Source organism: Chelonoidis abingdonii, chromosome 4 (assembly GCF_003597395.2).
Source record: "Chelonoidis abingdonii isolate Lonesome George chromosome 4, CheloAbing_2.0, whole genome shotgun sequence".
In the NCBI taxonomy this organism is placed as follows: Eukaryota; Metazoa; Chordata; order Testudines; family Testudinidae; genus Chelonoidis; species Chelonoidis abingdonii.
In genome coordinates this window covers 90,133,578-90,149,970 of record NC_133772.1, presented here as the reverse complement: position 1 = coordinate 90,149,970, position 16,393 = coordinate 90,133,578, and the positions used below count along the sequence as shown (strand labels likewise).

General features: G+C 46.7%; 1 protein-coding gene across 1 annotated transcript in view; it reads left to right on the top strand.

Annotated features, from left to right (window-relative positions):
• Window positions 1-14,369, top strand: part of LOC116832816 (transmembrane protein 151B-like) — a 31,689-nt gene extending 17,320 nt beyond the window's left edge. The window contains exon 2 of the mRNA XM_032793880.2: window positions 10,846-14,369. Coding sequence (XP_032649771.1) covers window positions 10,846-12,276 — 1,431 coding nt within the window. The 3' untranslated portion in view covers window positions 12,277-14,369. The remainder of the gene's footprint in view (window positions 1-10,845) is intronic.
• Window positions 14,370-16,393: the final 2,024 nt, after the last annotated feature.

Here is a 16,393-nt window from a genome sequence, read left to right as displayed (position 1 = left end):
ACCTACAGAGTGGGGGACTGCATCCTGGAAAGCGGTGATTCTGAAAAGGTCTGGTGTCCTCATTTTAAGAATGATGTTGAGGTATTGGAGAGGGGGCCGAGGAGACCCACAAGAATGATTCAAGAGTTGGAGAAAATGCCTTACAGTGAGATACTTAAAGAGCTCCATCTGGGTTGCTTGTCAAAAAGAAGATGGAAAAGACATTTGATTACAGTGGATATGAAGCTTCATGGCGAGACAATACTAAAGGGCTCTTTAATCTAGAGGAGAAGGGTGTAACGAAAACTAATGGCTGGAAGATGAAGCCAGACACATTCCAGTTAGAAATTATGCACAATTGTTAACAGTGAGGGTGATTAACTGTTGGAACAAATTACGAAGAAGAGGTGGATTCACCATCACTTAATGTCTTTGAATCAAGGCTGGATGCCTTTTTGGAAGTTATGCTTTAGTCAAACACAATTGGGCTCAGTACAGACATAACTGGATGAAATTTAATGGCCTGTGATATATAGGAGGTTAGTCTAGGTGATCTAAAGATCCTTTCTGGCCTTAAACTCTATGAATCTGCTTTTAGTTTTAATGGAGGCTGAAGCTCCCTGGTCCAGAATATCCCTACAAAACCAGGAATATTCATAAATATTTTAGATGCTTAAGAACATCCTTAAATATCCAAGAATAACTGAGAATATCCTTGATTATTACTTACATGATAAAAATCCTAGCTCAGTGTTAGCTGGGACCTGTCATGTGGTCATTTGGTCAACATTTTCACATCAGCCAACATTTTCAGTTGTTTGCTAATTTTGGATGACGAACTTGACACACAGTGGACCTTGTTTACAAGGTACTGTGTGCTCCTACCTCCAAAGTGAAGTTAATGGCAGCTGTGGATCCTCAGTACCTCTGAAAACCAGGCCCAAAATGTTTCAAGTTGAGCACCCAAAAAGTGAGGATCTCAAAATCAGTGGAAGCTTTTGAAAATATCCTACATTTTTACTTTTTTCCTCAGAAGTCAATGATTCTGACCACTCAGCTAGCATATGAAAATAAGCGCATCCTTCTGGGCTATCACACAGCTCCATTAAAACTCTTTACCTCTCATGAGACTGTCAGGAAGCAGAATTACAAAGACACTTCCTGACTGGAATAAATATTTTTTCTGAACCTCTAACTTCCATCTCATCTTTGGACTGTATCTTTTAAAGAGACAACAGCTATACTTTTGGAATTCTTGGCCATGCTAGAGACATTTCTGCTGAAGACATTCAGAATGAGTGTAACAATGCACACCTTAACAGGCTCCTAACGACTTACTCAAGGACAATAGACATCAAGAAAAGAATCCAGATGCCCTGGTACCCAGTTCCTTGCTCTGGCCAACAGAATACATTCCATCCCTGATAGGCAAATGGAAGAATATGCCAGCTTGTATATTCAGACTCTGCTTTTCCTTCGTCTGTCACTGGTATCTAGGAGTAAAAGCCAAAGTCTAATCCCAAGCTTGTTACAACACAAAATATTGTTTAAAAAGGGGTGGAGCTGGGGGCACATATTAAGTTACTGCTGCAGAAGCAAAAGGACTAACATGTTGTAGTTGCAGTTCAGCAAGGAACATGAAGCACTGGGTGTGCCTGGTAAACCGAAACCATTCCATAGCTGCTCTTTATTTTTGGCACCTGCCATCCCACAGAGTCTTTGAAGGCAACTGCCCATCAAGTCAGGGCTTTGATACTTATGATTTAAAAATGAAACTGCACACAGGATTCTCTAGGTCTGTCCTGAAGCAGAAAATTAACATAATTGTAGATTCACACACCTGCCCCACCTCTGGTAATCTCTTCAAGTGCCAACCTAGAAACACCTGTTTGGTAAATGTAGCAGAAGTTCCAGTTCTTAATCTGCAGATTGACTTTCCAGACTATTTTCTAATAACCACAGGAATAAATTAAATAACATCTATTCCGTAAAGCAATGGTCCAATGGCTTCACACCAACAGATAGTAAACAAGCCATGACAGCATATGAAGCTCATAGATTGTAATTTAATATATAATGAATTTGCATGAAAGAAGGGTGTGTTTCTTTATTAGATTTTGAGAGTGGGTGATACTTTATGACTTGTTGTTTTTATTCTTTATTATAGCTGGCATCTTTCGTACACACTGAACCAAAATGCTCATATGCCAATAGAATTACAACATTAAATAATTGTAATACCAAAGGAAGGGAGAAATGAAAATGTATAGGCCAGGGCAAATATATTTGGGATTTGAGATAAAATGAACAGCTGAGGAGATAGAAAGATACAAGGGAGCTGCAGAGAGAATTGGGACAAAAAGAAGGAATAAGTGAACAAAAGGAGAGAAGTAATGACAAGGTTCCCTGAGCAGTTCCATGGAGAGTTTTGAACACAAAGACCATTTTGAACTGGATTCTGAAGTGAATGAGGAGTCGGGGGAGCTGTTTGAGGATGGGAGTGATATAGTTGCACTTCTTTGTGCCTGTGAGGATGGGGGGAGGAGGGCAGCAGCATTCTGTACCTGCTGGTGTGTGGAGAATGGGCCCTCGAGAGCAGAATTGTAGACAATCAAGGGAAGAGATGGAGGCGTGATTGGGGATTACAGCTGAGCTGCTGTGGAAGCATTGGCATGTATGGGCAATGGGACAGAGACAGTGACAGGGTGTAGGGATGGGTGAAATCAGCTTGCCAAACAGCATGAATATCTGCCATTTTTTGGTGATTCTGGTATTTCCAGTATCACTGGGAACATATTAGGCATTCAGGTATCATAGCCAGCCTTAAACAATCCAGTTCCACCCGTACACTGTGCTCAAGCCCAGCCTGGGGATTTGGAGAGGTGTTGGGACTACTGAGGAGGGCTGAGATTTTCAAAGCTGTGCAGGGGATTTAGCTACACATCTTCCATTACAACAGATGGCTGGAGCCCCTGCACTGCTTTGAAAATCTCCTCCAAAATTCACACACAACTGCCTCATTTTACACAAAAAGTGCCCTTGTGTGCATGTGAGTGTGGATTTGAAGTTCCATCATGGCCTTCTGCTGTAGAAGGAAAGCCCAGCTGCTGCTTCAGTCCAAGCCTAGAGAGTGGTTTATAGATACAGTCCCCTCACAAAGAAGAGGGCTAGAAACTTATTTTAAAATATAGAAAAGACATCTGAGATTCTTCATGAGGTTCCCACCACAGTTCCCACATATCGGGAGAGCCTAAGGCTGTGGGCTTTGCTGGGCCCAAAGGCTGGGCTGTGCAGAAATGCACAGCAGAGTGATAATGGGATTAGGGTTCAGAGAGAGGTGCTAGAGGGAGTTTCACAGGACTGTTCCACCCACTCAGGGTACATCTGCACTACAACGTAAGCCCAGGGTTAGTGGGACTTGAGTCAGCGGACTCTGGGTTTGAGAACTCAGGGCTTGAGCATACACAATGATTGCCAGATTTAGGTTAAGAATTTTTAACCCAGGCCCAGACCTGAAGCTCTGGCATCCACACTGGAGTACACAGACATGAATCCAACCAATTGTATCTCAGGCTTCCTAGTGCCCTCCCAAAATGTTAGGCACTGGTTGGCAGCTCGGCAGTGTTTTTTGACCCACGAAAGGTACCTGACAGAGATAATGACAGACAAGGAGTAGGACACAGACATAACAGACTTGAACTAGCTGATGCTGCTTATGACACTCGGTATAGCCACTGATATCCCTTCCATACACCAGCACTTCTAGAGCAAGGCAACAAGCACAATCGGGGCGGCTCCAGGCACCAGCACAGCAACCACATGCCTAGGGCGGCAAGCCATGGGTGGAGGCCTGCTGGTCCCCATGAGGGCAGCAGCCTTCGGGGGCATGCCTGCAGGAGGTCCACCGGTCCCGCACTTTCGGCGGCAATTTGGTGGCGGCTATGCTGAAGGTGTGGGACTGGGAGATCACCCGCAGAAATGCCGCCGAATCCGCGTGACCCCATGCTTGGGGTGGAAACAACCTAGAGCCGCCCCTGGGTAGGATCACATTGTCATGCAGCCCTGGGATGACCAGAAGAACTTTCATACAAAAAACCCTGTATTTCTGGAACTTTCTGAGCAGCTTGACCTGACCTTACAGCATAAAGATACATGCATGAGCCTGGCCATGACAGTCCACAAGCAGCTTGCTATAATCATCTGGAAGATGGCTACCCCAACCCGCTACAGGTCTGTAGCCAATCAGTTTGGTAATGGAAGGTCGACTGTGGGTAAGTGGCAGTGAAGGTTTCTGAGGCAATCAGGCATGTGGTTTACCAAAAGATGGTAGGTATAAAAGATATTCCTGAGGTAATTGCTGGCTTTCAGAGAATGGGGTTTCCAAACTGTGCCAGGGCCACTGATGGGACCCATGTGCCCATAGTTTACCCTCATCATGGAGCACATGAGTACATAAACCACAAAGGGTACTACTCCATTGTTATGCAGGCCCTCATGGACCACAGAGGTCGATTTGTGAACATCAGTGTTGGCTGCACTGGAAAAGTTCATGATGCCAGGGTTTTCTGCTGATTGAGAGAGTCTATATTCATGGACAGGCTGGGACATGATTTCCACCTCATGACATTATTGCATATGAAGTTCCATCCCCAAAGTTATTCTGGGGGATGCTGTGTACCCCCTTTTGCCTTGGCTTATGAAACCATATTCTGATCTCAGATGCCCCAGCAAAAGAAGGTTTAATTACACTCTTATCAAGTGTAGAATGGTGGCTGAATGTGCATATGGCAGACTGAAATCCCGCGGATGGTATCTATAGACCTATTTGGATGCTAGTGTCATCAATGTGAAGCCAATGGTGAGCCATTTTCCCCTGAATGAACCTGTGACTGCAAGGCCCCCTGAACTGGTACACTCATAGGGTGACCAGATGTTCCGATTTTATAGGGACAGTCCCAATTTTTGGGTCTTTTTCTTATATAGGCTCCTATCAGTCCCCACCCTCTGTTCTGATTTTTCACATTTGCTGTCTGGCCACCCTATACACTCAGCCAGAGAGTGCATCTACCATAGCTGGAGCTGGATGCACCCAGGCAACAGAAGTCAGAGATGCTTTGTGCTCCCACATTATAGACTTCCATGGGCCAACTGAAGAGGGAGAATAGTACCTCTGTGTGCTTGTGGGACATTGATTGCCCTGCATTGTAGTTTTGAATGATGTGACTGTTTATGTAATGGGGTGGGGTGGAGAAACCAGAATGGATTGATGTTAAGAGCTGATGTATGTATATACTTTGGTGAGACATGGGTTTTGCATACAACCTCCCACTTGTCCCTGCTCCTCTTTTTATCTTTATTATTTTAAAATATACATTACATGACATGTTGCAGTGATGGCAATACATCTTCTTTATGAAATAAAAACCTTAATTTTTACACAGTTAGTGGAAAAGTACAATATTCAACCACTGCCTGGCAGGCCAGCTGCCATTAGTCCACCAACAACACCAAAAGCTTTGAAAGTGTCCAGGAGCATAAACATATGCAAACAGTGAACCGATGTACAAGACACCCTATATACACACTATTGTGTTTCCCCTGGCGCACGATTCTCCTTTCACTTTTGCCATGCACTTGGTGCCAGGGCATGGATGTGGAGGCATCCACGGGGGAGGGGTTCAGCACTGAAGCCTGCACAGGGCACATTTGCACAGCCCAGCCACTGATAGGGCAAAACTGCATGGCCCACCCAGCCATGGAGTTGTCCAGGCTGTTCCTGGAATGCAGGATACCATAAAGGGGATGCAAGCCAGTGGAGCCTTTACTTTTGCAGCCATTCGAGACAGCTGCTGCTCAAACAGTTCTCTGTGTTGTGCTCAGTTGTCCTCCTTTCACTGCCTTTTCTGTTCCAGGAACTGTGAAGCAAATGCCTGCTCCTGCACCACTAGCCTGTCCTCAAGCTGCGCAGCCAGACGGAGCCTGGCTGCTTGCATTTCAGCTTGTCTTTCCTCTTGGAATAGGATGAGACTCAGAGGGTTACTGTCTCAAATAGCTCAGTGCAGGACCCAGACAACATCATCTTGGAATTTCAAGGACAGAAAATGTTTCTTGCTGAACTTCAGTGTATTGGCAGAGGGCTGCTTCACACCACTGATGCTCCATAGACATGGCCAGGCAAGCCCCCTTGCTCCAACCCTGCTCTGCAGTGGGAGTGCCGGGCAGGCAGGCAAAGGAGGGCAAGTCCTCGTGCCTCAATCCCTCTCCCCAGCAGGAGCGCCGGGCAGGGAGAGCAAGGCAAGTCCCCACGCCCTGATCCTGCTCCCTGGCAGGAGCGCCAGGCAGGGGGGCAGAGCAGGGCAAGCCACTGCCCCCTGACCCTGCTCCCTGGAAGGAGCACCAAGGGATGGGGGGGACTGCAGGCGGAAGGGGTGGGGAAGGGGCCCCCACTTGTCCTGGCCCAGGGCCCCACAAACTGTAATCCACCTCTGCTTCCCAGTAAAACCTCATTTTTACATGCTTGTTTTACTGTTTGTGTTTCCCTGTCTCCATTTTGAATTCCACAGGGTAGCGGAGGGGGGAGACATTAGCAGATATACGCTGCTTCCCAGGGTTTGGATTGGTTCATAGAGCCAAAATCCATCTCATTCCTACAGTAAGAAATATACAAATAGAGTCAGAAACTTACCAGGCTCCAGGGTGGCTTCTCCCTCTTCCATTTCTGCTGCCGGATCCACCGTTGGCTGTATCTCTGGGCCAGGAGAGCATCAAAAAGCTCCTCTGAGTATGGCCCCAGGGTGAGTAGCTCCTGCAGCAAAAGCTCCTCTGGGACTGGTTTCATTAGCAGAGTCACTTCATTTGCCTCATTCGGTGCCTGCTACTGGCTCCCATCAATTCCCATGCTGGCTACAGGGGCCAGCAGGACACCATTCCAGCTGACCAGGTCATCATGCACCGCTGATGGTCCAGTGCTCAATGCAATCCCCAGCACTGGGTCAAACTCATCATAAAACAGGTATGATGCTGGTGAGTTGCCAGAGGCACATTTGTGATTATTGGTTTTCTGGTACTTGGTCTTGATCCACTTAATCCATTCCCTGCACTGATCACCCCTATGGTAAATTTCCAGCACCACCAGCTTCTTTGCCCTTTGCTTGTATGCATGGTCATTTCTGGTACTCTTACTAATAAAATTAATTGTTTGGTTATCTCTCATGGCCTCACACAATAGATTAACCAAAATCAGACTGTGCTCCTGTAACCACAATGCAGCATGCCTTGGAAAGGACTTCTTCTGGTCAGTATCCATGGCAAGCACTGTAGGTTCTCGGATGGTTTGTTTGCAGGTTGGCTGTCAGAATAAAATGCTAAGCTGTTGTATTAGAACAAGGTGGGGTGCTTCCTTTTCCCTGGAGTCAACTGATGATTCCTGGGAGAGAGAGGACAAATGAAGTCTGCCCACAGCAGTGTGGAGACTTTTGGTGGACTCCAAGAACCTGAGTGCAGGGGGGTTGCATCTACACTGCAAAATGATAGTACTCAAACCCTGGGTCCTACTTTGACTTGGGCTCAGACCCTCTACCTTCACAGGCTCCTAGGACCCTGGGTCCAAGCCTGAGAGATTTGAGTGTAGATGGAAAGGGGCTTAAGGCTTGAACCTGAGTCAGAGCCTGGGCTTACATTGCAGTGTAGATATACCTTCAGGGGTTGGATCTGGACTCAACCATATACCTATATGGCTCCTACTGTTTTGCAGTTATTGTTCAGAGTTCTGGGTGCTGGTTGTAACCATTTTGCTGCTCTCTTCAGAGTTCCCTAAAGGAGATAAGGAAAAATGGGCCTGATTTACATTTGTAATAAAGTCCCTTTACACTACTATGGCAGCATAACAGGGCCTTAAAGTGGATGTAAATTACATTTTTATAAATTTGGTCCCTTTACACTGTCAGTGGTTGTCATAATTTCCTCCTGGAAGCATTCTGATCTCAGATACTCTAGATTTACACTGGTGTAATTCCACTGAAATCACTGGAGTTACTCTGAGTTTACACCAGAGTGAAATGAGAATCTATGAAATTAGAATCTAGCCCCATGAGTCCAACTGTACAGGACTCAGCCTCAAAGGAAGCAATAAAGACCTCTAAAAATGACCTAAAATAGCTCTTTCATGCCTAAAAATGAATGACTTTAAAGTCAAACCTCAGCCTTGCAACGTTAAAAACAAATGCTGCTGTCCCACTGGGAAAAGGGCAAACTCTTTTTTCAAATGGCATAAAGCTCCCATTTCTAGCTCTGCAGGGTCATGAAGCATTGGACCTTAAACCCATCACTGGTCCAGAACTGAATCTTGCCTGTTGTGGGCCTCAGGCAACCAATATTAGGGGGAAACAAAAACATGGCATCTGTTGGAAGCTGTTAAGAAGTTTGGAATGTTAGAGGGGGCCCCTTGGGAGATAAATTGGTTCTATTTTTGCATCAGAGGTGGAAAAGCAGAGAGATGGCGTATGTGTCTTGGTATGTTTCACTGTTTTTAGTGCTGCAACACTCTTACTATAAAGTGGGGCCAAGTGGCATCAGTAGCAAGAGGGAGGCCAGGACAGAGACACATCAGGTGTAAGGCTCTTGCTGAGTGTGCTCCTCCCAGCCTGTGCACTGGAACCAGCCAGTACTGGAACTCTCGCTGCTGCTGCTCTTTATAAAGAAACAGCTCAGTTGCTACAGTTTCTGGCTACTTGGCTTGATTTGTTTCTTATTACAGCGCAGCACAGCATGACATGCAACAGATTCATTGCAACATCATCAGGGTGAGGATGCTAATCCTGTCCTCTCAGGGAATACAGGTGGGAGTGTACGAATGTAAATTGTAAACACTTGTGATATGTGTCCTGCCTTTTGAGCCCCAAAAGCAGGGGGATCTGCTGGATTTGAACTATTCACATATATACCATTAGCTACATAGCTTAAGCCCTTTTTTTGCTTCTAGCCAATATTGTTGTTTTCAGCTTGTTACCATGCCACCTGGAACTGTGATTCTGTCAGAACTGAAAGTAAACATGGTTGAATCTAGGCAGTTTCTGGATGGGAGACCTCCAAGACAACGCTGCCGCACACATGGTGTTGATAATTTGGTAGGTGTCGTTCTTACCTCTGAGTCAGCTCCGTGCTGCTGGAGGCGCAGGCCCTGGTTCTGGTTTACATTCCTCCAGCTTCATGCTGCTCTGGCAGTTCTCTGCCGACTCTGGGGCATGGCCAGAATGAGTGGGTGCAAAACCACTAAAGAAGAGTGCTCCCAAGGCATCTCAGCAACAGAGCATGGATTCAGAAATTTAGCAGTTGCAGAATGTAAGGGCCGAGACAGCAGCCAAATTGTCCTTTCATTCGTACACTGTGGAACCCTATTGATTTCAGTGGGATTGCACAGGATGTACATGAAGGCAGAGGTTGGACTATGTGTCCTTATAGGGGTGTAACAGAATAAGAACCCTGTGTGTGCTATTGGATCTGGGGCTCAGGCACATAGGAGTGAGCAGGTGCTTATCCTCACCCCTGAGCACATGGGCGAGGTGAGAATGTGTGAAGCATTGGCTCTGCCCCTAACACATGAGGATAGTACAAGAACACAGTAAGACAGTATTGGTCAGCATGCTTGACGCTGGCCTGGGCACACTGGCAGCCTAACTGTTGTCATGTCTTTTGCAGGCATCACAGCACAGTAAAGTTTTAAGGAAGAGGTTGCAGATGGTTACAGAGAGCACCTCCCAGGCATGAGGGGCAACAGGGGAGAAAGCACAAAAGGTGCTTTTTTGAAATGTAACACATGGGTGATGGAGGCTGGCCTTGGGCTGGTCAGAGACAGGAGATGACTTTTCCATACTGAATAAGAGATGATAGGTAGGGTGCTTAATTTGTGCCAGGGCTGAGCTCTGGCACCTCTAGGCTTGGCAGTTCATAGCCTCTGTGCCTCTGGGGTTGCTGCATCTGTTGTGAATGTAAAAAAATTGCTTGAGCCACAGCACCTCTTTCATTACAAATTAAACCCTAGGTAGGGCTCTGTCATGAAGGTCCTGAAAGCGAAGACAAGCAGCTTGCATTTGATACAACAGAGAAGAGAGAGTCCATGAAAGGATATGAAGAGAGGGGTGACATGGTCAAAGAGACAGGCTAGCAAATTAACTTTGTCTTCTGAATGGATATGAAAAGGGCACAATTGCCTTTGTCAAGGCCAGAGAAAAGGATGTGGTGGTAATTGGGACGCGAGATAAGAAGACTGGATGAGAGTTTTAGCTGTGTGTATGGATAGGAATGGCCATATCTTAAGAGATGTTAAGCAGAAAGAATGTACAAACCTGGATATAGGACCTAAATAGAAGTCTGAATCGAAGATGACATCTGGGCTATAGGCATGAGTGACAGGAAGAATGGTGGTGTCCTCAGGGACTGTGAAAGGAGGTAGCGGGGAGAATTTTGGAAGAAAGATCTGTTTTAACCATATTTGGCCTGAGCTGAAGGGTAGACATCCACAAGGAGATGTCAGAGAAACAGGCTGTGATTTTAGTTTGACCAGAAGGAGAGAGGTCTGGAGTAGATTTGCTGTCGGTACAGACCAGCACCATGTTACTCCCATTCTGAAGCAAGGAGAGAAAAGGGAAGGTGGTGTGCCTTGGAGAGATGTTTCTGAGGCACAGTGCCTCCTGGGGCTACTCCTGTGACTGCAGTTTATAAACCACACTTTACTGAGGGCTCTGCCTATAGGCCCAAGCTAGCCCTAAGGCATTCAGCAGCTAAGCCAAACACAATCTTGAAAGTAAGAGTCATGTATTATGTAAAATGACGCCGCTGACATAAATTACTCTTTCTCATGCTTCTCAGCAACGCCCTGTCAAGCGGTCCTTGAGTGCCTCCATGTGCAGAGAATCTCACTGGAAATGCCTCCTCCTTTCCATCCTTATGTATGGCTGCCTGGGTGCTGTGGCCTGGTGTCAGCTAGCCCGAGTCACCAAGCTCAGCTTTGATAGCTCCTTCAAAGGCAAGTCTATGATCTACCATGATAGCCCGTGCTCTGATGGCTATGTCTACATCCCCCTAGCCTTCCTCACCATGCTGTACGTGGCCTACCTGGTGGAGTGTTGGCACTGCCATGCCAAAAGCGAACTCCAGTACAAGGCAGATGTGGACAGCGTCTATGACCGTATCAACCGCATGCAGCAAGCCACTCCCTGTATCTGGTGGAAGGCCATCAGCTACCACTTTGTGCGACGCACCCGGCAGGTGACCCGGTACCGCAATGGTGATGCTTATACCACCACACAGGTCTACCAGGAGCGGGTCAACACACACGTGGCTGAAGCTGAGTTTGACTACTCTCACTGTGGATTCAAAGACATCTCCAAGGAGCTGCTAGGCCTAGAATGCTACACAGCCACGAAGCTGAAGTTCACCAAGTGCTTCAGCTTTGCCAACACAGAGTCAGAGAACTCCTACCTGACCCAGAGGACTCACTTTTTCACAGAGATTGAGGGACTGGATGACTACATGGAGGTCAGGGAAGGCATGCAGCTTAAAAACATAGACTTCAAAGAGCTTATGATGGCCTATGGGGACCCAGAGCATCTCCCATGGTATGTGTCCCACTATACTTTCTGGGTGGCAGCTGTCTTGATGATTTCCTGGCCACTCCGGGTGCTCATAGAGTATCGGACTGCATACGTGCACTACCATGTTGAGAAGCTCCTAGGCCTAGAGTACACAGTGCCTGGTGTATCAGAGGAGCCCCTGTATAGGTACTGCATGCCCCGGGATAACACTCAGGACAGCACTGAACTGGAATGGCACATCTGTACCAACCGACAGCTGATCCCCAGCTACTCAGAGGCCATGCTCCTGGACCTGACAGACTCCCCTGTGTACAATGGCTACTCCAGGTGTGGGTACAGTGAAATAGCTCATGGCTGTGAGCGCTGCAACCAGGCCTCCAGCAACTCCTCCATCTTCTCCCGCTACGCCTTCCACAGTGGCAGCGGAAACTCACGCCTCTCCCTCAACACCAGCCGCTTCTCTTTGTGCCGGGTTCATGGCTCCCACAGGACAGGCCTTGGAAGGAGCTGCAGCAGCAGCATTGCGGACCGTGGCTGCCAGGATGAACAGTGTTGCTCTTACTCTAGCCAGCTAGCTATCAGTGAAAACCCACCCACCTACCAGGATGCCCGCTTTTTCCCAGTGTTAATTGTGCACAGGCCTGAAGGGCACGAGGGGAGACGCTTCTACATCCGGCGCTCATCCTGCTTAGAGACGGCTCTGTGATCAGGCCTTATGGTTCTATGGCTCCTCCCTCCTCAGGACAGCTCCACTGCACTAGTGCTGTTTGACAGAGATGCTATCAGCAGGGAAACCGTTAACTTCAAGACTGTGCCACCACACACTAGCTCCACAGGGCAAACTCTCCAATTCTAATTCCTCTCACTGACAATGCAAGAAAATATATCCGATCTGACAAGCAGCTACTCATTTCTCTTCCTCACACTTTCCATTACTTCCCCATCACTGGGTGTCCCCTCTCTTTTTTCCTCTTTCCTCCCCTTCTTCCGCTCATCAGTCATCCTTTTCCTTTCGTCCCCTGTTTCTGTCTCCTCTCTCATTCCCATCTCCATCTTCCCCTCACATTTCAGTCACAATACTTTGCACCACAACAGCAATTTTCACCTGAGGATCTCAAAGTGCTTTGCAAACACTGATGCATTTAGCCTCTCAACTCTCTTTTACGGCAGGAAACTGAGGCACAGAGAGGTTAAGTGATTTGCCCAAGATCACACAGCAAGTCAGTGGCAGAGCCAGAAGCAGACTTCAAATATGCAGACTCCCAGTCACCTGCTGTTACCACCAGACCAGGCTTATCTTTCCCTCCTTCTTCTCTCATTTACTCCCTCCGTCTTTCACTGTCTCCTGTTCTGCTCTGTTCACGCCTGTCTTTCTTTCGGCTGTCTCAGTTCTGCTCCCTAAGTTCTCATCCTTCCTTCCCAGGGTCTTAGAGAGCTGGATCTTGCCTAATCAAAGTGTCTTCCTTGCTTTCTGGGTACAGCCATTTAGTACTGATAAGAAATTATATCTACACAGCACAAGTTTAATGGTCCATTTGTATAAACAAAGGACCTGATACTGAAAGATGCTGCACACCCAGCACTTTCGCTGAAGGGTCAAGCCCCAAAATACTGAAGATTCCCAGTAAAAGGAAAGAACAGGCTCCATCCCACCTTTCCTCCTACCCCATCATGATCCTGGGCCTTGTCAATAAAATTTCCTCCTGTTCCTAGCCCCATTTCCACTCTTCAGAGTTAGCAATGTTGGGGGCACTAATGTAGACTGAGTGCTGGTTGGCACCACCATTTTTAGCATTGTGACCCTGTTTCCCAGTTACTCCATTCCCACACCTGGCACAGGAATGGGGTGGCCAAGAGGCAAAGGTGGTCTTTTCTCACCTTTGTGCTCCCCATATTCAGAGCTGCTCTAACTTAAACTCTGCTTCCCATGCCTTTTGTGAGCCCTGGGAAACAAAGAACAGCTGCAGCTGTGTTTACTAAGCTACATCCCCTGCCCCATTCTCAGCATCCCACTCCATGACCCCAACATCAGGGGCTGGGAGCACAGCTGTATCAGGCTAGTTCTGTGCTGGCTAAGACACCCATTTTGCAGGGGTATCCTTGGGGTGCTGTTTCTCCTCCCCATCAGGCCCCTTTATGCTGCTAGACTATGGTAAAGGTGCCTTAGTGTAATGCCAGATTGGCCCTGTGTCATCTAATCCTGCTCAGAGCAGGTCTAAATGACACACTGGTTAAAACGGCGGTGGCACCCCATGACACATTTACAACAGGGTACTCTACTACCCATGGAGCTGAACTGCGGTTAGCAACACTAGACAAGGCTCTAGGCTCTATCAGTGGCATTCCTGCTTTCCCATCTGGGGAGTCAGGCTTTTTTAAACATTTCCTAGCTCCAAGATTTGAACAAATCAAGGCGGCTGGCCATTCTCAGGAACTGCAAAGGATTTATCTCAGAATGCAAACCTGCATCCAATGAGTGATCGTCTAACACTGAACAAGACCTAGAAATGTTGTTGAGTGGATCACGGACATCATGATTATCAGTGGCTTACAGTGGAGATTAGAATGCAATACGGTATTTTTCAGAAACAAGGTCCACATGGCAAATAAATAAGAAGCACTGTCCACTAAGGAATTGTTAAAAATGCTTACTCCCAAATCAGTTTCTTATATATCTACTTGTAATTTTGAAATCTGTACTGTCTGTTTGGTATGTGTAGATCAGATCTGTATCTATACATATACAGTGATTTCTTGTGGCATTGACTATTGCATCATGTAAAAATCCTTTTGGTTTAATTATTCTGTTTTGTAATATTGCATTTATTTCAACACAAGAGAGATAGGAATTGCTTTCACATATGCAACACAAAGTTAATCTGTAAATGATGGTGACTGCAATCAAAAGGTTGTCTCAGTCTACAGGAATTTATCTATTTCTATAAATATTTTATGTAAATGCCTGCCACTTTGACAGCTAGGCACTAATTACAAAAGTTAGGAAACATACTTGATGCTTTTAGTTTAGTACCTTAAAAAAAAGTGCATAGAGTTACCTGCCCCAATGCTTTGAAGAGCCAGATCTAGGTTTGGGGGAGTTTTTAGAGATGGACTCAACCCAAAATCTCAATTGTGATAAACCTCAAACCTAGGAAGAATTCAGACCCAGATTCACACTATAATGAGCCACCCAAACCTCAGATCTGAACAACGGCATACTCCACCACCACTCAGAACGGGGAGATTTTAAATCCAGATCAAGAGTCAGATCTGAGCTCTATAGCTTGAGCTCATCTCTAATTATTTTTAGATGGAGTAGTTGAGACTGTTTAATATGATTCCCTTTGTCCTTTACATACATACACGCACAGAGTTAAACTGAGAGCGTATGAAAGACTTAAGAACTGGAGGAGGCTGCAGCTTCCACAAATACAGGAACTGGACACATTTCAGCATTATTTCCTACTAGAAGAAGTGATGGAGAGGTAGAGGAGAGGGAGAAGGGAACACAAAAGGAGACAGAAAAGAGCTGCTAGAGGCATACACACTGAGGCCTGGTCTACACTACGCGTTTAAACTGATTTTAGCAGCGTTAAACCGATTTAATGGCACACCCGTCCACACTACGAGGCCCGTTCTAATCATATAAAAGGCTCTTTAAATGGTTTCTGTACTCTTGCCGCAATGAGAGGAGTAGCGCAAATCGTATACCAATATCGGATTAGGTAGTTGGCAAAAAATAATCGACAACTCAGGTATTGGCCTGCCGGCGGTATCCCACATGCACCACTGTGACTGCTCTGACATGCAATCTTGAACTTGAATGCAGTGGCAGGTAAACAGGAAAAGCCGCCGCGAAAACTTTATTACATTTCCTGTTTGCCCAGCGTGGAGCTCTGATCAAGCACAGGTGGCGATTGCAGTCTTCAATCCAAAAGAGCTCAGCATGGACGCGTACAGGGACATTGGATCTGATCGCTGTATGGGGAGACAAAATCTGTTTCATATCGGAGCTCCGTTAACAGAAGACGAAATGCCAAGCGTCTTCAAAAAATCCCAGGTTACACAGTGCTGTGTGACAAGCGGTAACGGAAAGCCAAAGAATCAAATGGACGCTCATGGAGGGAGGAGGGGGAACTGAGGGACCTCCCGCTATCCACAGTCCACAGCAGTCTCCGAAAAGTCTTTGCATTCTTGCTGAGTTCCAGTGCTGTAGGTTCAAACACATTGTCCGGGTGGTTCAGGGTATAGCTGCATCAATTTCTCCCCTCTCCACCACGTTGAAAGACAAAGGGAAAAAGAAATCGTTTCTTGACTTTTTTCATGTCACCCTATATCTACTAAATGCTGGGTGAGACACGATGCGCACATGTAAGAGCAGTATCTGCTCTTTTCCCCTCCACGGTGGCAGATGGTACAATATGACGTTATCTGTCATCACCATCAGCCCGTGGAGTGCCTCCTGGCTGGCCTCAGTGAGCCAGCTGGGGGCCGCCTGAGGTAAAAAAATAGGAATGATCCTGGTCGTTCCCAGTAGATGGGTACAGAATGGCTGGTAACGTCCTCATCATAGCAACGGGGCTGAGCTCCATCAGCCCCCTCCTTTCCTGTGTAAGAAAGATTCGTACTGCCTGACTATCATAGCAGCAGGATGCTTGGCTCACTCTTCCCGCACTGCTTAATGGCCTGCCTGGACTGTCATAGCAGCAGGAGGCTGCCTCCCCCTCATTTTATCCCACTAACAAGTCACTGTTCTTATTCCTGCATTCTTTATAACTTCTGACACAAATGGGGGTACACTGCCACGGTAGCCCAGGAAAGTT